Source organism: Notolepis coatsorum (genome assembly GCF_963971535.1).
Source record: "Notolepis coatsorum genome assembly, chromosome: 2".
Classification (NCBI taxonomy): Eukaryota; Metazoa; Chordata; class Actinopteri; order Aulopiformes; family Paralepididae; genus Notolepis; species Notolepis coatsorum.
The window spans coordinates 84,852,301-84,879,800 of record NC_140166.1 but is presented as its reverse complement, the minus strand read 5'-3'; the positions used below and the strand labels follow the sequence as shown (position 1 = coordinate 84,879,800).

Sequence of the window (27,500 nt, the reverse complement as noted above, 5' to 3'; positions counted from 1 at the left end):
TACTATATACTATATACAAACAACGTAGACATTCTATATACATTACTATATACTATATACAAATGACGTAGACATTCTATATACATATTTGTACATGGGGTTGACGTAGGTTAGAATCTGTATACTCTACCGGGTGAGCTGCACATAACATTGTGATATTATCGCTAGAGTGTCTCATCCGTTCAGCAGATCAGACCTTTATCTTTATTTGTACCTTTTATCTTTTTATTATCTACTATACCTCCCCTCCCCTGTGCTGCTATGGCCCCAGGATTTACCCAAGGAGATTAACCTTCTGTAGTGTGGTAATGAAAAGGGTTAACCTTCTGTAGTGTGGTAGTGAAAGGGTTAACCTTCTGTAGTGTGGTAGTGAAAGGTTAACCTTCTGTAGTGTGGTAGTGAAAAGGGTGAACCTTCTGTAGTGTGGTAGTGAAAAGGGTGAACCTTCTGTAGTGTGGTAGTGAAAGGTTAACCTTCTGTAGTGTGGTAGTGAAAGGGTTAACCTTCTGTAGTGTGGTAATGAAAAGGGTGAACCTTCTGTAGTGTGGTAGTGAAAGGTTAACCGTCTGTAGTGTGGTAGTGAAAAGGGTTAACCTTCTGTAGTGTGGTAGTGAAAGGTTAACCGTCTGTAGTGTGGTAGTGAAAGGTTAACCTTCTGTAGTGTGGTAGTGAAAATGGTTAATAAAGATCCATCTTATCTTAACCTTCCAAAATCATCTCAGGCCTTAACTTCCAAGTTGAGAGCCATTGGCTGAGAGGATGAACCCCTCCCCCCGCTCCCCTCAGACAGTCTGCATGCTCTCATGGTGACTCACCGACTGTCTAGTGTCCAGTAGTTCTCGACGGGGCCCAGTGAAGAGGATCCAACGATGCCTGAAGCCAGGGCCCAGCGCCAACAGCAACTGTTTTGTAAAAGGGGCAATTCACTTCAGCCAGCAGAGGAAGACCTTTGACCTGTCCTGCACCATCTTTTCCCCCTCCACCTTAACCAAGAGGAGCCTCTCTCGTGGCCCTGACACCCTCTGCTCCCCCCCCTCGTTACCCTCTTTGACCTCTTTGACCTCTTTGCTCTGTGAAGGACAGCAGCAGAATGTCCTGAGGTGCTTTGTCGCCCTTCAGCCGGCATCTTGTGAAGGTTTTAACCGAACGAACTTGCGTGTGTGTTTTCCCCCCACAGAGAAAGAGAACCCGTACGAGGACGTGGTGGACCTGAAGCGCAGGACTCTGGGTCGGAAGAACCGCCTCTTACCGGAGAGCAGCAGATCCTGGGCCTCCGTGGAGAGGAAGCTCAACTCCCCGCCTCAGGTGAGCCGGCTAGGAGCGAAGAAGACTCTGGTGTGACTCTTCCTCTGTTAAAATACCCCCCCCCCCCCTCACTGGGATTCAGCTGTGAGTCCTTGACAAGATCATACAAAAAGAAAAAGAGAAAAGAAAAGAAAAAGAGAACAGCTAGGTTTGTCATCCGGTGCTCTACAGGAAGCTGTTTGATGTGTTTAGACACGGCGAAGTTCGGAGAAAGGTCATTCTGGAAATTTGACTCTCTCTCACTTTAGTGCTGCTGACCTACCTTATCTCACTGAAGGGAACAAATCATTCATTTTCTAATTTTAGTTCCCCCCCTAATGAAAAGTATAAACGCTCAATGAAGAAACCAACTCCCATGGCCGAAAGAAAGTCTAACATACCTATGAATAAATATACTATGGAACTACACACTATCAATGTATTACCTGGCCCATAACGGCCCCAAATAGCATTGCCAACTTCAAAAGACAACGTGCCCCTTTGGTGTGAGCTCTGGGTATTGACAAATGCCAATTTATTAACCTTTATTTACCCAGGGTAGGTTCGCTGAGCACAGATGCTCTTTTTCAGGAACGCCCTGCTTCACATTCACACAGTTCCATTCACACCTGGGAGCTGGAGTAGGGTATATCTGCAGAGCCACAGAGCCCAACGTCTGGGCGGGGCTTCGTGGCTTGGACTAGGTTTGAGGCGGGGATTCGTGGCGTGGACTAGGTTTGACTGTGCGTGGGCGGGGCTTCGTGGCGTGGACCTTGTTTTGCACTACTGCGCATGCGGATGAGGGGGGGGGGGGCTCTCTCGCTCGCTATCTCTCTCTCTCTCTCTCTCTCTCTCTCTCTCTCTCTCTCTCTCTCTCTCCTTGTTTACGACATACACAACTTTCGTTTAGTTTACATCAGGGTCATAACATGACATACAGATAGACAGTACTGTTACATCTAGACATTTATGACATACCAGATCTACAAATATACTAGACATTTATGACATACCAGATCTACAAATATACAGCACTGTTTGTGATACAAAAATAGTCTAAAAAGAGAGTACCGTAATTCCTCTAATAGTAACCCCGGCTTGTATTTGTTTCAACTGTAGCGGATACCAGGCTTGTATTAGGAGGAGGCATGTATAAGAGAGAGGCCGCCTATATTTCAAATTTTCAAACAGATCATAATGAATAAATCAACATTTTGTGTCAGTTTGAACCCAGTAAAATGTACTGGGTTCATTTATTGAAACCAAGTACTGTATTTATTGAAACCAAGTACTGTATGAAATACGGTAGTAAACAGTGCAATTACAGGTGGTCAAAAAAAGTTAAATAAAGTAAAATAGTGCAATCACAATACTGGTATAATAATAATAACTTCGTTTTATACAATTCTGAGGTAGGCTTACTCTCTTGGTAAACATTAACCAACATTATATGGTATTTACTGCACAGCCAGGCCAGCATATAACAACAATAACAAAAATATATTGCCTATGGTAAATCCGTTGAGGGAAATACCGTAATTCCTCTAATATACATGAAACCCGGCTTGTATTAGGAGGCCGGCTTATAATTGCTTAGCTCAACAGCGCACCCGGTCATTAATAGAGACCCGGTTTTTAATTGAATACCGGTTACTATTAGAGGAATTACGGTATATACATTTGAGGGGGAAGAAACTGTACATTGGAAGAGGTTGGGTAGGTGGGGAAAACTGTACATTGGAGGGGGTTGGGTAGGTGGGGTTGGGTAGGTGGGGAAAACTGTACATTGGAGGGGGTTGGGGAGCGTGCATTGGAGGGATACAAGATATGCAAATATGGTTAGAGTTACATTGATGGAGAGACTGTTAATTAACTGGTTAGAGTTACATCAGAATCAGTAAATAAGAGGTTGAATAAAATTATATGGGATATAAACTAAATTAAATATAGCACACATACAGTAGACCCCCCCAGTACTTTGTGGAGACGAAGATGGGAGGCCCGTCTGTGGACCTGATGATGAGTACCAGTCTTCTCCTCAGACATATAAAATCACAGTTTTTCACATTAGGATCTAACATCCCAACAGGCCACCTTGTTTATGGTTTGATTCAGTTTTAGTAGAATGTGAAAGACAAGAATGACATTGATGTGACATACTATAAAATCAGTTTCTTTACAGTGCAATGAAATGGTTCTGGATTACTGTTACTGTACAGTTCAAAGTCATCTTTACCTTCTGTTTGGTATCCAGTTTAAAACCTGACAGTCTTCCCTCTTGTCTGACACCCACTCTTATATGGTATATATCAGTAAACACAATGGGTTTGATAATCAACCATGTGAGAAAGTACTGTATATCAAGTGCAATGCTGCATATTTCCATCTCTAGATTCCACATACTATAAATACTGCCAACAATGTAGAATACATTACAGTTACCAGGAATGGAAAGATTGTGTACATAACTTCAACGACATTGATCTACCCATGTGCCTTTACTTTAGGAATGTTATAGGTTAGAAACTGGCTGACAACTTATTAAATGTACATGGAAATTTGAGGCTCTTACAGATTGAAACTTTATGAACAGATGCAGAATACAATACAGTACGACTCAAGACACAGAACATTAGTATGCAAAATAAAAAATGAACACAGATTTGAGGGCGAATAGAGTTACGAGGTTTAGACAGATGATCTGTTTAATGCTTTCCCATTAGGGGTGTAAAGGTACACATCCGTACCGAACCGTTTCAGTGTGTAATGTACCAAACAAATACAACGGTATGTTAACCACTAATGATTGATCGCCCATCTGTTTTTTTTCACAATCCAATATAATTTCTTTTTCTCTTTTACAAGTCGATTATTCATTTCGATATAGAATATTTGTTGACAGCCCTACAAGTACAATTAGTTATTGCACACTACATCACCCCTGAGTGGAACATGGAAGAAAGAGAAAAAAGAGAAAGAGAGAGAGAGAAAGAGAGAGAGAAAGAGAGAGAGAGAGAGAAAGAGAGAGAAAGAGAGAGAGAGAGAGAGAGAAAGAGAGAGAGAGAGAGCCAGTTAGAAAATGGGGGACCCTGATGTAAACAAGACGAAAGTTGTGTATGTCGTAAACAAGGAGAGAGAGAGAGAGAGAGAGAGAGAGAGAGAGAGAGAGAGAGAGAGAGAGAGCGAGCGAGAGAGCCCCCCCCCTCATCCGCATGCGCAGTAGTGCAAACAAGGTCCACGCCACGAAGCCCCGCCCACGCACAGTCAAACCTAGTCCACGCCACGAATTCCCGCCTCAAACCTAGTCCAAGCCACGAAGCCCCGCCCAGACGTTGGGCTCTGTGGCTCTGCAGATATATGCTATTGGGGAGTTGCCCAGTACAACCACAGTCTGACACCGTTGGCCACTGAGCAACTCCACTGGAGCAGTTGGGGGTTAAGTGCCTTTGCTCAAGGACACTTCAATGGTTGGTGTTAAGGGGATAGGAGAGAGTTATTCATTCACTTCCCCAGCCCAGATTTTTCCTGCCGGTCTGGGGGGGTCGAACCAGCTATCACAAACCTGCTTCTCTAACCATTAGGCCAATGCTACCCTAATGACCACCACCACGCAATGTGTTGATAGATAGGCAGCAAGAGGCAGCATATCACCAGGGTTATCAAGTGGGCATCCCTCTTCACCTGTGGTTTCGTCAAGTTAGGCGCACGACACCTCGGGAAGGCTCAGTGTCCCGTAGGGCTGTCTTAAATACTTCGAAGCTTCGAAGCTTCGTTCGATGGGCATGAGATTCGAATATGAAAATAAAATTCGATTATTAAAAAGAAATATATATATATGATTTAAAAATATATATATATATATATATTTGTGTGTAAAATCAACTGTGCCTCTCTTTGTTAACTACAACAAGCAATGCTGTTTGTTATTTAAGATGAGGTTGGACTCGGCACTGACAGATTTGTGTTCATTGTGCTGCTTTTATAAAGCCTCAAATGACGGCTTACAAAGTGTTTTGTTTGTCTAAGATTTTAAAAGGTTTAAACTTTACAGCACTGATATATACATTTATTTTTTTTGTATCTCGAAGCTTCGAATTAAAATCGAATCTCGGCCCCGAAGCTTCGAATTCCAAAAAAATATTCTAAGGTCAGCCCTAGTGTCCTGGAACAACCCCCCTCCATGCTAGCTCTCACTGTCCAAGATGCCCACATGCAGAACTTCCTTGTGTTATCCTGTCCTTATGTCAAAAACAGAACTATTCTTGATAACAATATCACACAAGAAATAGAAACAACAGAGAAGAAAAGGAGAATATCTTGGATATTTAGATTGGACTGGGGTTGGACACAGGTATAATGTTCGTACAACTGGTTTGGGATGCACATTTCAGTGACAACAAAACAAGCACACCTTAAAGGGGAATTACGCTTGATTAAAACGTTCACCTTAGTTCTATGGCCTGAGACGGTCCAAAATATTAGTGAACATGGAACAACTCTCTCCCAAATCCAAGAACCGGAGTGCTAGAGCTCACATGTGTGACGTCATCAGGTATAGAGTCTGAAGCTGCTCCACAGACAATAATAATAATTCATTACATTTATATAGCGCTTTTCTAGACATGCAAAGCGCTCCCCACAATGTAGGGTGGAAATTGCCTCCTTCACCACCACTGGTAGCACCCAACCTTGGGCTACACAGGCTCAGTGGCTGCCATACACTGGCACCAGGCACACATCACACTACACAATGGCTGAACGGCTCAGGAGACAGGGATTGATATCAGCCAATTAAGGGGAAGGGATGATTAGGTGGCCTTGATGTCAGAGGCCTGATTGGGAATTTGGCCAGGAACGCCGGGGAACCCCCTACTCTTTGCGATAGGCATCCTGGGTTCTTTAACGACCAAGATTCAGTCAGGACCTCGGTTTAGCGTCTCATCCGAAGGACGACAATGAATTGGGAGAGATGGTAAAGGTGACATTGAGAGCACCCAGGACTCCAGGAGAACAGAGATATTTCTTTTGTTCAGATCTGAGGACACTACTATAGCAGGGTATCTGCAGGTTTCAACAAGTTAAATGTAAGACTTTTTTTGTATTTTATTTTTTTTATTATTTTTTAAACAAACATATAAACAAACATGACAACACACGATAAGATATACAAGCATTAATTGTCAGGGCACATCCAATGAGATCACCTTTTGGTTAGTTGTTTTATATAAGATATACCCATAATACCTGTTATCTAAAAAAAAAAACCCTACACACATATGCTCAGCTCGAACCCCCCCCTCCCGGACCCCACCTTGAGAAGTACCTCCACTATCCCTCGCACCTAACCAGACACTACCATTATAAGCTAGCTTTTATTCTCTCCACCACTTCTAACCACATTGACATTTTGGATTCATTGAGACCCAGAATTCTTGCTGTAGATATTTCATGGTAAATTACATCGAGATATGTAAGAAACCAAACTTTACGGCACATTTTTTCCGGTTGAAACCAGCGTGATGCGATCAGCTTTTTGGCTACTGTGATACCCGATAAAACCAATCTCTTTAGCTGTGGATTCACTGCAAACTCAAAAACATCATTCAACAGCAATACCGAGGGGTGTACAGGTATATTCCAAGATACGAGTTTTGATATTTGTTGGGTCACATCTTTCCAGAATGCCTTAACTGGTGAGCAGTCCCAATACATGTGCATAAATGTCCCTTCGTCCCCATTTGTACATTGGGTGCATTTGGAATCTTGTTTGAGCCCCATTCGGCACAGTCTTATAGGAGTCAAGTATGTCCTGTGAATATAGTTAAGATTGATTTGTTGATGATCCGGGTTCCTTGATGTAAGTCGGACATTTGCCCAGGCTCCTTGCCAATCAAAGTCATTTTCCAGGTCTGGTATATCCCTCCTCCAGACAGAGTCAAGTTGGAGGGTTTCATACGAGGACGTTAGTAATTGATGATAAAATTCTGAAACAAAACCTCTCGATGTCTCTCTTGAGTAGAAGAATTTGTGGTATCTGTGGTGTTCAATTGGTCTGTCTAATGGAACACCGTGAGACTTCAAACATAGCTCTAACTGTTTGTGAAAAAGCCATGTGGACTTGGTGAGATTAAATTTTTTGCGTATTTCTTTATCACTACAAAAACCCTGTTTGTTAAAAACATCCCCTAATGAGTGTATGCCTTGCTCTTCCCATATAGGGAATCTTATAGGTCGTTTCCCAATTAAGAGAGCATTGTTATTGAATAAGGGAGTATGATTGTGCCATTCTTGTGGGTTAGGATTTTTTTTTTGTGATTCACGCCATATCCGGATCGCATGAGTAATTATGGGGCCAAATTTTCGTTCACAGTGCTTGATTGGTAGTTTAGTGTATGCTATGTCCTTCAGTCTATGTGGGGCTACTATGTTTTCTTCTATTTTTCTCCAAGATGCTAATGCTTGGGAGTCAAACCATGTTGTCAATGGACTTAATGAGTACGCCTTAAAATATAGGAAAAAATCTGGAAATGCCATGCCACCATCTGCTTTATTTCTCTGTGCGGTGGATCTTTTTATACGTGGTGGTTTGTTATTCCAAATAAATTTGTATGTGGAGGAGTGTAATCTTTTCCAGTAACCCTCTGGAGGGGGTAACGGTAGCATTGAACAGAAGAAGTTGATTTTAGGTAGTACATCCATCTTAACTATTGATATCCGTGCTTGTACTGTGTTCTTAAGTTTTGCCCATCTATCAAGGTCGTCTTTGATTTTGTTTTGGATTTTTGTGTAGTTGTGCTTCACCGTTTGTCTTATGGTAGGGAATATTTCCACTCCCAAGCATCTGAAATGTTTTACCATCGGTATCTGTCCTGGGAGGGTTGTATCTTTTTTTGCAGGGGTGTTAAGTGGAAGGAAAGCCGACTTCGGCCAATTTATCTTAAATCCCGATAAATCACCAAAGTCCTCAATCAACTTGAGCAGATGAGGCAATGTGGTGTTGGGGTTTTTCATGAACAATATTACATCGTCCGCATATAAACAAATTTTTTGTTGTGTGCCCTTGATTACGATAGGTTCTATGGATTGGGATTGTCTTATATATTGTGCTAAAGGCTCTAATGATAGATTGAACAGTCCGGGACTAAGACTTTTGAAGACTTTTGTAATAGCACTTAAAGCAAACTGTAATACCAATTTCACGACCATACTAGCAAAAGAACAAATTACATAGCGACACTGAACTGGTGGCTGCACTTACGCGCCAATATAAATTCTCCCACGTTCCATACAAGCTCTCGCCAGACGCACCAAGCTCCCGGTAGCCCTGCAAAAAAACAACGACTTGAATACAAAAACATTTAATATATTTAATATTATTTAATCTCCCGACAGCCGGGCTGCCCCCCCCAAACATGTAATACCTCTGCAAATAAAATGTAAGACACTCTATAACCCTTAAATTCTGAATGTAATGCTTTTTAAGACTTTTTAATACCCCGCAGCCCGTTTGGGTATAAAAAGTCTGGTTTCTGGTTTTTGGAAAGAATGGCTCATGCTCTCAACGATTGGTTCAACTTTCCTTGGACACGGAAACAACACAGTGGAATTCTTAATATGGGGGGTGTTCCCCTCTCTTTTTTTTTTTTTAAACTTTGGCCATTCCGCTGGCTCTTTTTGCGTTTATCGCTCTTTTTCTCTGGTCAAGCGTGACCGACAGAAACAGGTTGAATGGGGGTACAGATGGGGGGAAGACACTCTGAGAAAGTTACGGCTTTGTCCGGGAATCGAACTTGCTACCCCAGATCCGTGACGAGCACGGTTGTCCCCGGCGCCGAAATAGCGCTCGAGGTACGCGGTGAGCTACTGGAGCTCCCCGGGGTGTTCCCCTCTTAAGTAAATTGCATACAGAACCAAAACATGGCGCCTCCGTCCTCAGAACTTGCCCGTTCCTCTCATCCCTCTCTAGTTGCCCTCCAAACCCAGTAGCCAGTCCCTGCGCCTCTCTGGTCCCGGGGACAGGAAGAGCCACCGGTCATCGCAGCTGTCCAAGCGCCACAGCCACGACGAGATGCTGCTGCTGGGTGCCCCGCCCTCCCCCTGCAGTCCGCTGGACGACGCCCTCAGTACCACCAGTGACACCCTGGCGTCCCGAAGGCACTGTAGGATACCGAAGGTACGATATATTTATCACGGTGGTGTAGTGGTTAACACTGTCGCCTCACAGCTAGAAGGTCCTGGGTTCGAGTCCCGCTTGGGGACCAGGTTGCTGTGTTGCCAGTTACCCAGGTGGGGTATCTCCCAGGCCTTTCTGTGTGGAGTTTGCATGTTCTCCCCCTGTGCTCGCAAAGGTTTCCCCTCCCGATAAGATAAACCCAATGGAAAAACATGCACAACAGATCGCTAACGCTATCGCGTCCCTGACGAAGACGGACAGGAGCACTTGGATTGGTCCCCGGGGCGCGGCCCCACGCCGCAGCCCGCGTCTGCTCCCGGCTGCCCTTGAGGGGGAAGTGCAGAGAGACATTTCATCGGCGACCCAATGCATGTGCATGTGTGTGTGTGTTCCTGTGTGTCGCCCATCTCGCATGTGTGTGTTCATCTGCATGACAAAAAAATACTTCTTAGGTACACCGAGTTCGTTCCGAGCTCCCCACGTGTATTCTTCGCCCCTCGTCCACATCCTAAAACAAGCTTATGTTTCAGTTGGGAACCACATTCAGGGTCTGACGACGTGAGCGGCCCTTTATGGCTCGTAAATACTGTACTGGAACACGGTGTACCGGTGCGCGACGCGGCCGCCTGCGTCTGGGCTCTCACGGTACCGGTCCTCGAGGGCTGCTCTGGAACACGGTGTACCGGTGCGCGACGCGGCCGCCTGCGTCGGGGCTCTCACGGTACCGGTCCTCGAGGGCTGCTCTGGAACACGGTGTACCGGTGCGCGACGTGGCCGCCTGCGTCTGGGCTCTCACGGTACCGGTCCTCGAGGCAGGGTTTCCGTTAGAAAAAATTGTTGCCGGCCTCAGTGTCAAATGAGAGAAATTCCGATCAGAGTTTATTGAGCTTAAAAACAATTGATAGGCAAAAGAATGACAACAAAACAAAAGAATGACATCATCAAGGCATGTAGATTTATAATATTTGTACTTAAAACTAGGCTACTTTTGCGTATAAAGTCATTATATTCCAAATAAAATAAGTCCCGAGACTCCGTGCTGCTGCCGACTTTAAATCAAATAGGTGTATGTGGGCAGTCGCCAGACATTAATAAACAGCAGTCTGTTATAATCACATTTTTATGAGCTAACGAATTCCGTTATATTGGACATTTGTATTAATTATATCAAGCGAAGAACTGAGAAATTTGGCAGAGAGAGACGGCAACATTATCGTGGGTTTGCGTGATGACTCTCTCTCTCTCCACCTCCCAACGACTTATTTGCGAGAGTATGTCGATGCAGAGTAGCAGATTCAGCTGTTTTCTGGCTCTTTTCTGGCTCTATCTGGGGACCGCACAGCAGCGCCCCCCACCCAACAGCTGAATTGCCAATGGCTGAATTGGAGTACTGCACTGTGCCGCTGCTGCTCCGGCTCTGCAGCTTCACATGCACTCGCACACCCAGCACTAAGCTCTCGCTGACAACGTCGTTGTCATTATTAGAAGCAACGATGAAACAAATGTAATGATTGTTTCGTTCATCGCATAGGCTATTTAATTTTAGCCTATTTTAATACAATTCAAATAATCAAATTGTGCTTAGACTCAGGGAATTATTTTCACCGGACATTAAGACCGGAGAGATTAAATATGTCGGACTTCAACAGATTTTGCCGGTCAAATACCGGTAATTACCGGCTAACGGAAACGCTGCCTCGAGGGCTGCTCTGGAACACGGTGTACCGGTGCGTGACGCGGCCGCCTGCGTCTGGGCTCTCACGGTACCGGTCCTCGAGGGCTGCTCTGGAACAGTGTTGTACCTCCGTCAGAATCACACTGTAGCACGACACGCCGCGGGCTGCACCGTTGAACCCGGACAGGGTAACCTCTCGGATGCTCCGATTCGTCCTCCTCATTCCTGAGGATCAAATGGCACTCTTTTTACCACGAGAACTTCCTCTCTCTCTCTCTCTTCTCTCATCCTGCCCACAGCTGGTCCAGAGAATCAACGGCATTTACTCGGCTAAACGGGGGAAGAAGAGGCTGAAGAAGCTGTCCATGTCCAACATAGAGAGCGCGTCTCTGAGAGGTGAGGCTCCTTCCTTCCTTCTCTTAATCCACTGTCTGGATTAGTGAGTAAATATTTGCACCACAGCCACCCACATAGATGTCCAGCTGTGCTTCCACTTCGACATAAACACACATTTGTAGAGTTACCCTTTAACCTAAGGCTGCGGTTACACCTTTCGTATCATTTCGTATTGTTTTCTTATACGTATCGCCGCGTATCGCCGCGACGTCATGCGCCTCGAGTCACACTTTCGTTTTTTTTTCGTTTTTGTCAGCCGAGCACACTGATGTAGTACACTGCCAAAGCAGTAGGTGGCAGTAGGTGGCAAACATGAAGGCAATTTCAACCAATCAGAACGAATGTGCCAATACACTTCCTGGTGGAAGCTCCAGCAAAGAAAATGTCAATAAGGCAGGCGCCTATGCCGCGCCACCATCTTACTCAATGCAGCAATAATTTTTCAGCAAAGCCTAATAAAAGTGCAATAAACAAAACGGATACATTCACTGTGTGTTCTGCCTGTCATTTGTTGATGAAACAAAACTAACATCAACACAAGTGACCACCAAGAGCGGATAGTTTAGTCTAAAAAACGATCGGTAGCATTGTTAGCTGCATGCTAACGTCAATGGAGTATGCCATTATAACAATATAGCATTGTGGCTAGAAGCTAACGTTAGCTCACGCTACTTAGCCAGCATCAAAACTGATGATATCGCGAGCTATCAGTAGTTAGATAACATTAGAGACAACGCTGTGTGTATTAAACAAAGGTGAATAGATGACTGGGCCATTTTGTTTAATGCTTGTTAAGTTGAAAGAGGAACTCTGAGCTAACAGGGTCTGAATCCTGATAGCTCACGTTAGCCAGCTGCTCATGCAATCGGTAATGCTAGCAGAATGAATGGATGTAAACTTTATTTAACATATTGCATATGGGTACAATACAATACGGCTCAATACAAACAATTGTTAAGGGAATGCAGACTGTTGTAGCTTGGACTGGGGTCCTTATAACAATAACTTGACAACACATGGTAGCTGAAGCTATTTGGGACACGGAGCTCTGCCTCTGTCCCAAACACACACACTGTTGTCATCGGAAGGGCACGCAGATGGTATCTACTGCGCATGGGCATTTTCGCAACAACTGCTCCGTGCTGACTACACGCTGTTGTCGAAGCGTTTTTTTTGCGTATCTCCAAACGCAAACACAATTTTGCGTTTCAGCCGTATCCACAAAAAAACGCCAAAAAACGCATTTCTGTGTAGATAGGACATCAAACGTCGTCAAAAACGTATAAAAAAACGCCAGGAATACACTAGTCTAACCATAGCCTAACCATAGAAACCTTTCCCCCCCCCCTGTCTCCCCCTGTCTCCAGATGACAACAGCGAGAGTGAGAGCGACTCGGATGACAGGTTCAAAGGTGAGAGGTCACATTGTGCAGTTGGGGTGAGGTGTTACACTTGGCCTACAGCTCTCTCTTTCTCCTGTATCTCTCTCTCTCTCTCTCTCTCTCTCTCTCTCTGCACATGTTCCTGTAAGTTTTGACATGTCAGCGTCTGGAATGGGACCTCTATTTTTGACCCTTTGTGACCAAGCAGACCACAGATACGTAACTCAAAGGGACTGCAAAATGGATCAGCAACGGACCACACACACACACATATCACTCCTGTCATTTGTGTTGATCACACCAAGACGATTCTATAATGACGCCGTTTCTCTTTGTCTCTTGTTTTAAACACACGCTGGTCTGGTTGATGACAGTGTGGGTGAATTATAAGGTGTGTATTGACTGTGTATCAACAGCACGTCTCGCTCGTTTGAGGTTGATGTGCTCTGCGTTGTTGTTGTTGTTGTTGTTGTTGTTGTTGTTGTTGACTTGGATGTCCGTGGTGTGCAGTGCTGCTTCGTTGAGTTGTGTCCCGTACGAAAACAACCTACAGTAAAAACCTGTAGTAACGATGCGACCTCGCAACGATTAATTTCGATTACGATTATTCAGGCAACGATTCAATGCATCATGAAATCTCTTCATTTGACCACGATTCGATTTGATAAATTTTCAATGAATTTTCTATCAGTTAATTCCCCCAAAAAATTTGAATACACAAATGTTGCTGGGGGAACTGATTCACTCAGCATGAATGGACTATAGTTCAATAAAAACAATACACACACAAAAAAAAAACATAAAAAAAAAATCTTTTTCTTTATTCTTTTTATTTCGATTAATTTAGATTATAATCGATTCTAACATTTTCAAATCGATGCAGTTGAATCATCACATTAGAATCAATGCATTTCGATTAATCGATGCATCGTTACACCCCTACTGTAGTGCTTTTGTTTTTTACGTTCCCCCCCCCCCCATACACACTATAGAGAAGTAGCCTACTGTAGTGGCTTATGGTGTTTCTGTGTTTTTTTCATACACACTACAGATTTACCACAGAAATACTGTAGTGATTCACCATGTTATTTCTGTAGTGGAATAGTATATAGAAATTGATGGTGAATAACTTAAAGGAACACGGCAACATTATGGGACATTGCCCTTTTCTCCGGAGTAGATTCCAATTTCCTCTCTGTGCGTTCAGTAGAAAGCTAGCCTAGCTTAGCACAAATGAATGGGAGCAGATACAGCGTTTTGTTGGCCAAAAGCGCCTCTCCCGGAGTTTTAAAGATAGGCTCGCAGTCCGTATCCACCTCCATTGATTTGTGCTAAGCTAGGCTACCTTGCAGCCGAATAGATTTCTACTAAACGCACTGATTGACACAAATTGGTATCTATCTGCTTGTCTGACTCTGGAGGAGACGGTAAGAGCATTTCTCATAATGTTGTGTTTCTTTAAGTATCCCTGTGGTTTTTACCACATTGTATACTTATTTCTATAGTGATTCACTCTAGTATTTCTATAGTAAGATAAGATAAGATATTCCTTTATTGATGGAGGGGGAGGGGGGAGGGGAGGTACAGGTATGGTCAGGGCAAATCAATCACATTTATGAATGGAAATTAGTATGCACTTTTATGGCAAGAGTATTCGTCGGTATATCAATAGAGAATGTCCAATCTCTGAAGGCGCAGGTGGTACATATACGACCTGGAATAGTTTAAGGAATAACAGCAATGATACTTTAATGATTATATACTGGATACACTAGGGGGGGTTAATCCGGTCGCTTGTAAGCCGACAGGAGTAGGAGGGGGGGGGGGGGGGGTAGAATCCGGCTGCCTCATCCGGCCAAGGGTATCCCAGGTGAACCCACTGTAGTGCCGTTCAATGCGCCGGCGATCCTTGGACCACAGATGAAAGCAGGTGGACTCTTTGTGGGCCGGCATCATCCGGTCCACGGAGGAGAGACGTGAAGCGACCTCGTCTTGCAGAGCGTCTCCTCACCTTGCGTCCTCTCCAGGGGGGGGGGTTCCAACACACGGCAGTGTCGGGGGTCTTTATCCATGGAATAATCAACGTACACAAAGCATAATCCGTGCCTGGGAAGGCGGGCTGTCGTCGGTAGAATAATCCGGTATACAGGTCCACTCGCTCGTCGGCTCTGGGGCTCCTCGGGTGCAGCTTCACGTGGGGTCAACCACCCTGGATAAGCAGCCAGTTCTCTGCCCGAAACGATGGGGTACTGACTACGGTAGTATTCTCACCGCACGAAGCACTATATATTAACAGACTATTATTAGCTTAATAGACTACGTCCAACTCGACGATATAGTGCCAAATATGACTATTCAAATATTAATATACACGATGTCTCAATACCGATGGTAGGCGAACTTGGCCTTACTCCCACACGTGGCGTCGCGGGGAGGCTTTACGTCTGTGACTCTATTGGAGGGTAAGAAACTGGACTGAAAAGGAAGTCCTACTTTAGTAGCGCAGTATATATACGCACTATGAACAAATAGTCCCATTAGTGGTGCGGTAGCCAGATTCCTACGCGGAACTAGGACTTGTTCGTACATGTGGAGCGGTACGTTTGAACTGGGTCTGAGGGGTATGGCAGCCTGGCACCAAGGTCTCGACCAATAGTAGAATGGAGACTATTATGGGATGTTCAGTAGGCTAGAATGGATATTCAATGCATATTGTACAAGGAATATACAAGGGATATCAGGGAATATTAGAGAATATACAAATACAATTAAATATATATATATAAATAAATATATATATTCGGTTTAATCTGGCCCTTCACAACAGCCACCCCCTGATTGGTCCCAGACCTAATCAGTTAAACAGAGACAGATTAATCGCGTTGTCTATTTACACATAAGGGTTTGCTGTAGGGGTCAGTCAACTTCACAAAGTCATAGGGTTATAGGGTCATGGTCATCATCGATTGTGTCTGGGAGTCGGGGCAGTTCTATGAGCCTCGCCACGGGACGGGTGTAAGTGCGACCCTGGACGAGCACTTCAGCTGCTCGGACCTTGCCGTCGGCACCGGTGATCACTTTGCTTACGCGGCCGGCCGGCCACATAGCTCTGGGCAGTGATTGATCAATAATCATGACGACTGTTCCTTCTGTCAAATTGTCTCTCTCCTTTACCCACTTCTGGCGGGTCTGTAGAGACGGTAGGTAGTGCAGTAGGAAACTGCTCCAAAACTTGTCGGCTAATACTTGACTGTACCTCCACATTCGTCGGCCGTTCGCTTCTTCAGGCCGGTACATTGTCTGGGGTAATGCAGGATCTAGCCGCCCCATCAGGAGTGTGTTGGGGGTAACTGGGTCGATATCCGCCACATCACTGGAGACATATCCGAGGGGCTTCGAGTTAAGTACTCCCTCAATCTCCGTGAGGACTGTCATTAGGACTTCTTCCGCCACAGTCTGGGCCCCAAGTACTGCGTACAGGGCTGTCTTTATGGAGCGCACTTCTCGTTCCCAAGTGCCACCGAAGTGGGGTGCGTTTGGGGGGTTGAATTGGAAATCAACCTGTGCTGGAGCGAGGTGGGTCTTAAGTTCTGGGCCCATAGCTTGGAAGCTCTCTCTCAGCTCTCTTTCGCCGCCTTTGAAGTTTGTCCCATGATCGGACAATAGGGTAGACGGTCTTCCTTTCCGTGATGTGAATCTACGGAAGGCCATAAGGAATGAGTCTGTGCTCATGGTCGGGAGAAGCTCGATGTGTATCGCTCTGGTGGTCATGCATTTGAATACAATACCCCACCGCTTCTCGGTTCCTCTTCCTTTCTTTATGTGCAGCGGGCCAAAGCAGTCCATACCCGTTGAGTGGAATGGCTTGTCACCGATTCGGAGGCGACATGGAGGAAGGTCAGCCATCCTTGGTATGCTGGGCTGCGCGCGCCACTTGCGGCAGTCTAGACATGTTCGCTGGAAGCGTCGTACCGCCTCTCTTCCTTGTAGGATCCAGTAACGACGTCTGATTTCCGCGAAGACTCTTTCTGCTCCTGCGTGATGTACATCCTCATCGTATTTCTTTATAATCAGCTCTGTGACCTTGTGTCGGCTGTTCAATACGATCGGGTATTTAATGTCATCCGGTAGATTGGGGGCTCTGCGTAGGCGACCACCCACTCTGATGAGGGTATGAGCGTCGCTCTCGGGGGCCAGATGAATTAATCTGCTGTCGGATGGGACAGGCTTTCCTCCCTGTAGACAGGCCAATTCATCGGGGAACGAGTCTCTCTGGGCTCGCTGCAGTAGAAGCAATTCTGCTTCCTCGTAGTTAGCTGCTGACATATCAGCGGGGGACTTGCACTCCGGGTGGTACCGCAGGAATGTTCTTTGGTGTGCACTCTCTATGGACGTGCAATCGTCTATGTTAGGGTCGGTGGAGGCTACGGTGCTCAATCCACAGAACACAGACTTCTTATTTTCCACCTCCTCTGGACTTGCTTCCCTCGGGATAGGCATGGGCCACTGTCCTTCCGGGAGTCTTAGGAATGCGGGGCCGTCACTGTAGACATTGCGACGGGTGAGGTCATCCAGGGGCATCCCCCGGGTGATGACGTCAGCTGGGTTCTGTTTTGTATCAACGTAGCGCCACTCTGTTTCTCCGGTTAACTCTTCGGTTAAGTCTTGAATCTCGGTGACTCTGACTCCCACGAAGACTTTGTACTTGCATGAGTCCGATTTGATCCAGGCGAGTACCGTCGTGGAATCTGACCACAGGATTGTTCTAGACACCGGTATGGTGAGCTCACATTGGATGAGCGTGGCTAGGTGCGCTCCGGCTAGGGCTGCGCAGAGCTCTAGACGTGGGATAGATTGTTGCTTGCGTGGGGCTATTCTCGAGCGGGCGAGGACAAATGCTGTGTAGATCTCTCCCCCCTTCTCTTGGGCCCGCAAGTAGGCTACTGATCCGTATGCGACCTCTGAGGCGTCACTGAAGATGTGTAAGTCCATTTTACATGTCTCTGGCCTCACCGTGGGTGGGAAGTAGCTTCGGCGCATATTAACGCCTGGGAGTGAGTGGAGCTCCATCTCCCACTCTCTCCAGGTGGATGCAAGGTGTGCGGGAATGGGGTCGTCCCAGCCCTGGTCCTTGTCCCACAATGCTCGTACAATCATTTTTGCCCTGGTGGTGTACGGTAGAATACATCCTAGCGGGTCATATTGTCGGGCGAGTGTTGTGTACACACTCCGTCTGGTGGTCGGCGCCGCCGCCGGCCTTCCCTGCTCCGTAGTCAGGGGCTTGTGTCTGTAGTGAAGCGAATCTGTTTTGAATCGCCACACCAATCCCAGGGTCATCTCCTGGGCTTCTCCCGGGATTGTAGCCATCCAGGTCTCGCTGCTGGCTGCCTTGTCCTCGGAGGAGAGGCTGCGCAGTACTTGCGGATCGCTGCTGGCCCACTGCCTGAGATCAAAGCCGCCTTTGATCAATGAGGCGCGGAGTTTAATCAGGAGAGCCTCGGCTTCTTCCTGGGTTGAAAGGCTTTGTAGACAGTTGTCTACGTAGAAGCTGTTCTTTACGCTGTGTCGGACCTCTTCGTCCGCTGCTGGGTCCTCTGCTACATGTTTCTGTAGTGCAAATGTAGCACAGCAGGGGCTGCACGTCGTTCTGAAGGGGAGGACTTCCCATTGGTAGATGGCTGGGTGCTCATCTCCTGGCTTCTCTCTCCATAGGAACCGCAACAGGGGCTTGTCCGCCTCTACCGATCTCACCTGCAGGAACATTCCTTTAATGTCCCCGCTGATGGCCACCTTTTCCTGGCGGAAGCGGAGTAGAACGCCGAGTAGGGAGGGGCCGAGTGTGGGACCGGGCAGTAACTCTTTATTCAGATTTTGGGATCCGATCTGGTAGCTGCAGTTAAATACTATGCGGTCTTTACCGTTGTGATGGACCTTGTGGTGAGGCACGTACCACGATTCAGTGGTCTGGTCAGCCTCTTTAATGTCCATCTTTGTGACGTGTCCCGCTGTGATGAGCTTCTCAATCTCAGCGCGGTATACACTCTCTTGGGCGGGGTTCTTGGCTAAGCGCCGCTCCGTGTTCAGCAGGTACCGTTCTGTGGCGTCTGTCTTGGCGTGGAAAGTAGGCATTCCTTCTCGCCGCAGGAGTGGCGTGGCGTATCTCAACACGCCGTTGACCGGGACTCTCTTGGTCCCTGTCTCGAGGAGGTGAATGGCGTAAATGTCATCTTTAGAGCGAATGTCTTTCTTTCCGTTCTTAAAGGGCATTTGTTCCAAGGTCCATAGCCGCTCTACGTGTTGCAGGAGTGCGGTTTCTCCCTCTGTGACTCGGGAGTGGAGACATCTAGTGGCTGTACTTCGGTTGAGAGATTTGGCGAGCGGGCCTTGGAGAGTCCATCCCAAACGGGTCTCGACTGCTGCAGGACAGCCTCGGGGTCCGGTATGAACCCGGTCTATCGGGACAATGAGGTCTGCATGGTCGGAGCCTATCAACAGGGTCGGCATAGCATTGTCTATGAGCGGGATCGGTAACTTGCGCAGATGTGCATATTTCTCCATCAGCTTGGCGACGGGGTATGTGTACCGCGACAGTCCTATTTCTTGGCTGGTGAAAGCGTCTGTAATCTGGTACCGTCGCTCAGGCTGGCCGCTTGCTGCGATAGAGAATGAGACATTCTCGCCCTTTATCGTCTTCAAATCTCGTCTTATTGTCCGAATTGTCATTTGGGTTTCGCTTCCCCGCAGCCCTAGCTGGGCCGCAGCGGAGGCGAGCAGAAGGGTCTTCTCTGACCCGTCATCGAGGACGGCGTAAGTGTCCAGGACTTTATTCTGGTAGCTTAGTGTCACACGCACTACTTTTAGGAGTACTCGGGCTCCACTGCTGCTGGCGGGATCGATGTACATGACGCTCGCTTTGCGGCTGGATGGTGCGGGTGAAGGGCGCCGTCTGTTACTGTCGTGAAGTATGTCCAGATGGGCTCCATCGCACTTGGTGCACCTTTTCTTTAAGCGGCATTCGGCTGCCATGTGTGAGCGCGCACAGCGAAAACAGCGCTTGTTGGACTTTATCCATTGACTTGCTTCCTCCGCGTTCAGCTTGGGGAAGGAGTCACATTGCGCTAGCCAGTGTTCTTTCTCACAGTAGGGGCACACTATCTTCCACTTCTCCGTTCTGGAGGGGGTACTGTGGCTCCTGCTGCTCGGTACTGACTCCGATTGGTGCATCACAGTCACCGATCTTCTTCCATCATTTAGTCGTCTGGTTCCTTCTCTGGAGCCAGGGGTGCTCCGTCCGAATGTATCTAGCCGTAGGCTGCTGACTTCTCTCGCCAGGAAGTCTGCTAGATCGAGGAGGTTCGGTTTGGTGAGGCACGTACCACGATTCAGTGGTCTGGTCAGCCTCTTTAATGTCCATCTTTGTGACGTGTCCCGCTGTGATGAGCTTCTCAATCTCAGCGCGGTATACACTCTCTTGGGCGGGGTTCTTGGCTAAGCTGGATCTCCGCGGGAGTATAGCCTGGGCTGTACCGGACCTCCTGGTCCGGTAGAGTACTGTGCTGTCGTCGGGCGTGGTTCTCCTCCTCTTCCTCTTCGTCTTCAGTTAGGTCATCCAGTGCTTGTAGTCTCTGGTTTAGCCTCTCCACAGGATATGCTGCTCCTTCCCGGTTGCTAGGTCTCGCTTGGACCGGTGGGGGGAGGTGGTCTGTGGGGGGTATAGACCTCGTCTGTTGGTCAAGTTCAGGGTTGTTTACTCGGCTAGGGGATGCCGCCCTGGAGGTGTGTCTAGACGAGTTCCTGGAGCCTCTGGCGGAGGGAGAGGGTGTTGTCCGTCTGATCAGCTGTTCTATTAGTTGCGCTTGCTGTCTGTCGCGCTCTGCGTCCCGTAGAGCACCAGCAGCTGCTCGCTGGCTGTCTGCTCGGTCTCGGGCCACATTCTCTTCTCTCTGAATGCGTCTTAGTTCTAGACGTATATGCTCTTCTTCGCTCCGCTGCTGGATCTGCAGTCGGTCGCGTTCAGCAGCGGCGTTCAGGCTGATGAGGAAGGCCTGCTGTAGGGTCCTCTCTGCCTCGCTGGGAGAAGGCGGTTGTATAGGGGAGCCTTCCCTCGGGGTACTCCTTGCGGAGCCTTGGAGCTCTATCTCCACGGTGCTCTCCCCGTCTTCTTCCGTGCCGAGTTCTCTCTCGGTAGCGTTGTATTCCTCCCGGGACTCATCGGGGACTACTTCTTCAGTACTGGCGGGGTGTGAAGTCATGTCTGGTTCTCACTGGTCCCCACCGTGAACTTGGTCAGTTACATTAGAGCCCGTAGGGGCCTCTATGGTCGGGGTAGTCTGGGCGTTGGGGTTAGACATACTTTTACTTTCTAGTTTTACCGCGTTTACTGTTAGTAGAAGACTAGGTTGTTGACTGACAGCGTAAGCCTCTAAGTACTGAGGGAGCCGTCGTTCGCGCTGCGGGCGTTGGTTAGGAGGATCGTTTCGTGGAGTGTTCATCATAGGCCATTTCAATATTAATAACACTATATTAATATTACACTAATTACCCATCCGGCTCGAAGGACCAATTGTAACTGAGGGGTACAATTCCCTGACTGTATTACTAGATATGATACTTACTACCACTACCTTTGTACTTAATATTCGGCCACCCAGTACACGGCATAAATATATTATGATGAACACTGTCACGTAGATGAAACGGATCCAACACAAATGTACGAATTAGAAATAGGTCTTTATTTCTACACAGCGATGGTGTGTAGAGCAAGCACTTAATCAAATCAATCACATTTATGAATGGAAATTAGTATGCACTTTTATGGCAAGAGTATTCGTCGGTATATCAATAGAGAATGTCCAATCTCTGAAGGCGCAGGTGGTACATATACGACCTGGAATAGTTTAAGGAATAACAGCAATGATACTTTAATGATTATATACTGGATACACTAGGGGGGGTTAATCCGGTCGCTTGTAAGCCGACAGGAGTAGGAGGGGGGGGGGGGTAGAATCCGGCTGCCTCATCCGGCCAAGGGTATCCCAGGTGAACCCACTGTAGTGCCGTTCAATGCGCCGGCGATCCTTGGACCACAGATGAAAGCAGGTGGACTCTTTGTGGGCCGGCGTCATCCGGTCCACGGAGGAGAGACGTGAAGCGACCTCGTCTTGCAGAGCGTCTCCTCACCTTGCGTCCTCTCCAGGGGGGGGGGTTCCAACACACGGCAGTGTCGGGGGTCTTTATCCATGGAATAATCAACGTACACAAAGCATAATCCGTGCCTGGGAAGGCGGGCTGTCGTCGGTAGAATAATCCGGTATACAGGTCCACTCGCTCGTCGGCTCTGGGGCTCCTCGGGTGCAGCTTCACGTGGGGTCAACCACCCTGGATAAGCAGCCAGTTCTCTGCCCGAAACGATGGGGTACTGACTACGGTAGTATTCTCACCGCACGAAGCACTATATATTAACAGACTATTATTAGCTTAATAGACTACGTCCAACTCGACGATATAGTGCCAAATATGACTATTCAAATATTAATATACACGATGTCTCAATACCGATGGTAGGCGAACTTGGCCTTACTCCCACACGTGGCGTCGCGGGGAGGCTTTACGTCTGTGACTCTATTGGAGGGTAAGAAACTGGACTGAAAAGGAAGTCCTACTTTAGTAGCGCAGTATATATACGCACTATGAACAAATAGTCCCATTAGTGGTGCGGTAGCCAGATTCCTACGCGGAACTAGGACTTGTTCGTACATGTGGAGCGGTACGTTTGAACTGGGTCTGAGGGGTATGGCAGCCTGGCACCAAGGTCTCGACCAATAGTAGAATGGAGACTATTATGGGATGTTCAGTAGGCTAGAATGGATATTCAATGCATATTGTACAAGGAATATACAAGGGATATCAGGGAATATTAGAGAATATACAAATACAATTAAATATATATATATAAATAAATATATATATTCGGTTTAATCTGGCCCTTCACAACACTGACTATACACATAATGAACAAGTAGGCAGTGTAATCAAGGTGCAGATGAGGGTCAGTTATATTATACGTTACAATAAATATGGTTACAATAAACACTACACAGTAAATCTTTCAGAGTAAATTTTACTCAAACTGAGTACATTTTACTCAAACAGTTTTATTTACTGTGTAGAATCTAAATAGATACTATGAGTAAGTAAAGTACACAGTATACACATACACAGGTGCAGTATACATAAGGTACCCTAACCAACGTGATATGGGGGATTGATGTGTGGGGTGTTTGGGGACTGGCTGTTCCGGGGGGGTTCACATGCCTTCGAGGCGAGCAACACTGTACTTATTGTACTTATTTTATGCCTATTCTTATCTCTGCACGTTTATGTTGCACTACTTTTATTGTCTTTTATACCTATTCTTATGTCTGCATTTTATAAATGTTTATTTATACTATACATTTTTATACTGTCGACTGTATGTTGATTTTATGCCTATGTGCCTAAGTGTTGTGTGCAGGGAAGAACAACAACAGGGGAATACTGTAGCTTTACTGTGGTTAGTGTGAGCTGGACCCTGCATGCTAGTGACACCACGCAATGCGCATAGACATATATAAAGGCTAGATGACTCACCCGCGCTGCTGGCCAACAATGGAGACAGACGTTGCCTCATGGCGGCCATCTTGCCACAGGCAGCACGCCCACTCATCATAACATGAATGTCTATGGTGCATGTACTATTGACCATAGCTTGCTCAATTTTCAACCGATTTTCAAACGGTTTGGTTTGTTATAAACGTCAGAGATGTAGTTATATATATATACTGCATACTTATAATGGACTTTCATGTGAAAATAATTGCAACGTGTCCAAGCATCATAGCTACGTTAATAACGTTTGTAATAAACCAAACCGTCTGTAAATCGGATGAAAATTGAGCAAGCTAAGGTTATTTCAATAGTACACATTGCACCATAGACATTCATGTTATGAGTGGGCGTGCTGCCTGTGACAAGATGGCCGCCGGTGAACTACGCTGGAGACTCCGCCTTGCACCATCTAGTCATATATATATCTGTGACACTGCGTCTCCCTGCCTCCGCAGCCCACACCCAGAGGCTCCTGAAGCTGCAGTCCATCCTGCGCCGGGCCCCCAGCTACCGGACCCTGGAGCTGCAGCTGCTGGAGTGGCAGGAGAGGGAGCTCTTTGAGTACTTTGTGGTGGTCTCGTTGAAGAAGAAACCCAGCAAAACCTCCTACTCTCCCGAGGTCACCTATCAGTTCCCCAAGGTAAAGGAAAGACTACCGCAAACGACTAACGAGTCGGTCGCAGTCGACCAGCACCTGCTGACGGGTCGGACGCTTTAGCTCAGATTCAGATTTGTTTATTGTCACATTTTCAGTACCTTACAGCCAGTGATGCCACAGATTACTGATTACTCCTTTAAAAAGTAATCTAGTTACTTTACTGATTACTTGATTATCAAAGTAACTTAGTTACTTTTGAAAGTAACTAGGTTACGAAGTCGTCGTCCCCCCCCCCCTGCTGCTGCCACAACAGAATGACAATTTTTTTTTTTTTTTTTTAAATAATGCTTTATTGAAAGTGCATAATTTCATAAATCATGATTGGCTGCTCAGACAGGTCATCATGAGACGTCATCAGCCATCAGGCCATATAAGGTCACAGCTGTCCACTGCTCAGGCACTCTTATCATCAGCATTATGAGATAGTAACTAAATAGTAACACACAGCCACTTGGAAAAGTAACTGTAATCAGATTACTGGCTTGTAAAAAGTAACAAGTTAGATTACTATTTACTGAAAAAAGTAATCAGATTAGAGTAACTAGTTACTTAGTAACTATACTGGCATCACTGCTTACAGCAAAGAGAGTGAAATTCGATTTGTTGTGGTCCCTCGACCATAGCAGCTTCCAATAATATAAATACAATAAAAATTGCATAGAATAATAATAATAATAATAATAATAATAATAATAATAATAATAATAATAATAATAATAATAATAATAATAATAATAATAATAATAATAATAATAATAATAATAATAAAATAGATAAATTATACTATATCAAATTTAAATAACAAAATGTTAATGTTATAGCTCAGCTGGTTAGTGCGGCCGCCTGTCGATCCTATTTTATCTTACCTTTATTTAACCAGGTAAAATGCTTGAGATCAAGGATCTCTTTTACGAGCAAGACCTGACCAAAATGGTCTGGTCCTGTGGTCCCAGGTTAAAATCCACTCGGTTACATTGGTGGCGGCGTATGGATCTGTTCTCTGGTCTGCATCCCCTTAACAATTGTGTGTATTGAGCCGTACTGTATTGTACCCATTCTGCAATCTGTTAAATAAAGTTTTCATTCATCCATTCATTCATTCATTCATTCATTCATTCATCCATCCATTCATCCATTCATCCAGGTTCACGTAGCAATGGGGGTGGGATCTCAGTGCTTTAACCCTGGGAAAGTGCACGCATGGGGGCGAAATGCGGCTGCCTGTGGATCCTATGGTCCCAGGTTCAAATCCACTCGGTTACACTACCTTTAACACTTTGACAACCGATGGGCTTAGTCTAATTAGTGGCTAGAGGACCGGGGAATGTAAACAAACATGTGGGTTTCTAACAGCTATATCTATACTTTATAGTGTTGCTATCTGTCCATTCTCATTGTCAATTGAGTGCATAAACCATCCCTTCAGAATGGCTTAAAGAAAAAAAAATCCATTCGCCCACAATGATACTGCAGTGGAGCGATGGCGCCCCTAAGAGGATCTGGCCGGTATTGCATGTTGCCGATTCCACAGAGGCGGGTAGATCTGCAGAGTCGATCGGGGATCTTGATCCGGTTATTAATATGGAATAAAACAATAACAACTTGCCACGGCTATATACGTGCCTCTGGTCCACAACGCATGGCACCGAAACACGTATATATACGTGGCTGGTCCTTAAAGTGTTAAGATAAGATATTCCTTTATTAATAATAATGCAGGACTTTTAGAAGTCTTTATTCGGCATGCAACGACACACTTGCGATGGGCGGCACACACACACAGGAACACACACACACACACATGCATTGTTTTTTGTTTTTGGGTCGCCGATGCGATTGAGTCCCCTTGGGGAAATTTGGGCGCCATAGCAGCATGGGGGAAGGGGGAGGGGAGGTAGAGGTATGGGCAGGGTAATAGTAGAAAGACATACGTAAGTACTTCACCATAAAAAACAACGCTGATTTATTTTGCACATAATCTCACACACGTCCATAAACTCTAAACAGTTTTGCACTCATTCATTTAGTTATTGAGAGTAAATGAGTTTGAATATGGCCGCCAGTGATCGGGGACATTGACTCCTTGTGTTGTGTTAATTACAGCACCATGAAATCGTATGGGGACCGGCGCTACCATATAATTTCATTGAGCTGTAATTAACACAACACAAGGAGTCAATGTCCCTAATGACATCACTGGAGACCATATTCACACTCATTTACTCTCAATAGCTGTCAAACTATAAATTAATGTGTGCCAAACTGTTTAGAGTTTTTGGACGTGTGTGAAATCATGTGCAAAACAAATCGGCATTGTGTCCCTTTAATCCAGTGTTTCTCAAAGTGGGGGGCGCGCCCCCCAGGGGGGGCGCAGAGGCATGACAAGGGGGGCCTTGAGATTTATTTAAAAAAAAGAAAAAATCTTTTTTTTATTACAGAAAATTATCACTAAAGTGCTATCTGTTGCAGCTGCACAGTTTTCCATGAAAATACCATTTCTCAAAATCTGAAAATCATTATTTAATAAAAAGCACAAAATATTTCGGTCCGCCAAAGGGGGCCTGACAGAAAAAGTTTGAGAAGCACTGCTTTAATCGCTGATCCCCCTCTGTCATGTTTCAAACAGGAGAGGACTGTAGAAATGTTACTGCAAAGCTTCCTGTAGCGAGTCTAAACTCTTGCACCCCCCCCTATAGGAGTATGCATGCTATGAAAACGATGACGTTTGGTGGTCAGCCATCCATGTCCATGTCCATGAGCATTTCAATTGGACTACAAATAGGCACTTTTCATGCAGAACAACGTTTATTTGCGAGGTCAAACACATTAGCTTTATCGGCTCTTTGACTGCTGTTAGGGCCACTTTGGTGCACAGTATAGATCCAGAGATTGTGGAGCTAGTTGACAGAGAGAGGGAGGGTGGAGCACCGTTTATCACATGGGGGCTCTGGGATACTGGGAGCGTGAGTGGTGTAACCAGGAAACGGGTTCCATGGCAGGCAAGTGTTTAGCTGCTCAAAGATATCTTTTGAGTTATTTAAGATTTGGTTCAGCGATAGTGTCCTTGGGGAGATACAGGCATGTCTCTGCCGGAGTGAAGCCCAACTCTGTGACGTCAGGGGGAGGGAGGCAGGCAGGGAAGAGCCTTGATGGACGGAGAGAGAGGGAGGGAGGGAGGGAGGGAGGGAGGGAGGGAGGGAGGGAGGGAAGAGGCCTTGATGGATGGAGAGAGGGGAGGGAGGGAGGGGGAGGGAAGAGCCTTCTTGGACGGAGGGAGGGAGG

The 27,500-nt window shown here is 46.2% G+C and overlaps 1 protein-coding gene across 1 annotated transcript in view; it reads left to right on the top strand.

Moving 5' to 3' along the window:
* Positions 1 to 27,500, top strand: part of dennd2b (DENN domain containing 2B) — a 112,858-nt gene that overhangs the window by 63,279 nt on the left and 22,079 nt on the right. Inside the window, exons 5-9 of the mRNA XM_084308247.1 lie at positions 1,178 to 1,305; positions 9,251 to 9,457; positions 11,432 to 11,528; positions 12,896 to 12,940; positions 24,016 to 24,200. Coding sequence (XP_084164373.1) covers positions 1,178 to 1,305; positions 9,251 to 9,457; positions 11,432 to 11,528; positions 12,896 to 12,940; positions 24,016 to 24,200 — 662 coding nt within the window. The remainder of the gene's footprint in view (positions 1 to 1,177; positions 1,306 to 9,250; positions 9,458 to 11,431; positions 11,529 to 12,895; positions 12,941 to 24,015; positions 24,201 to 27,500) is intronic.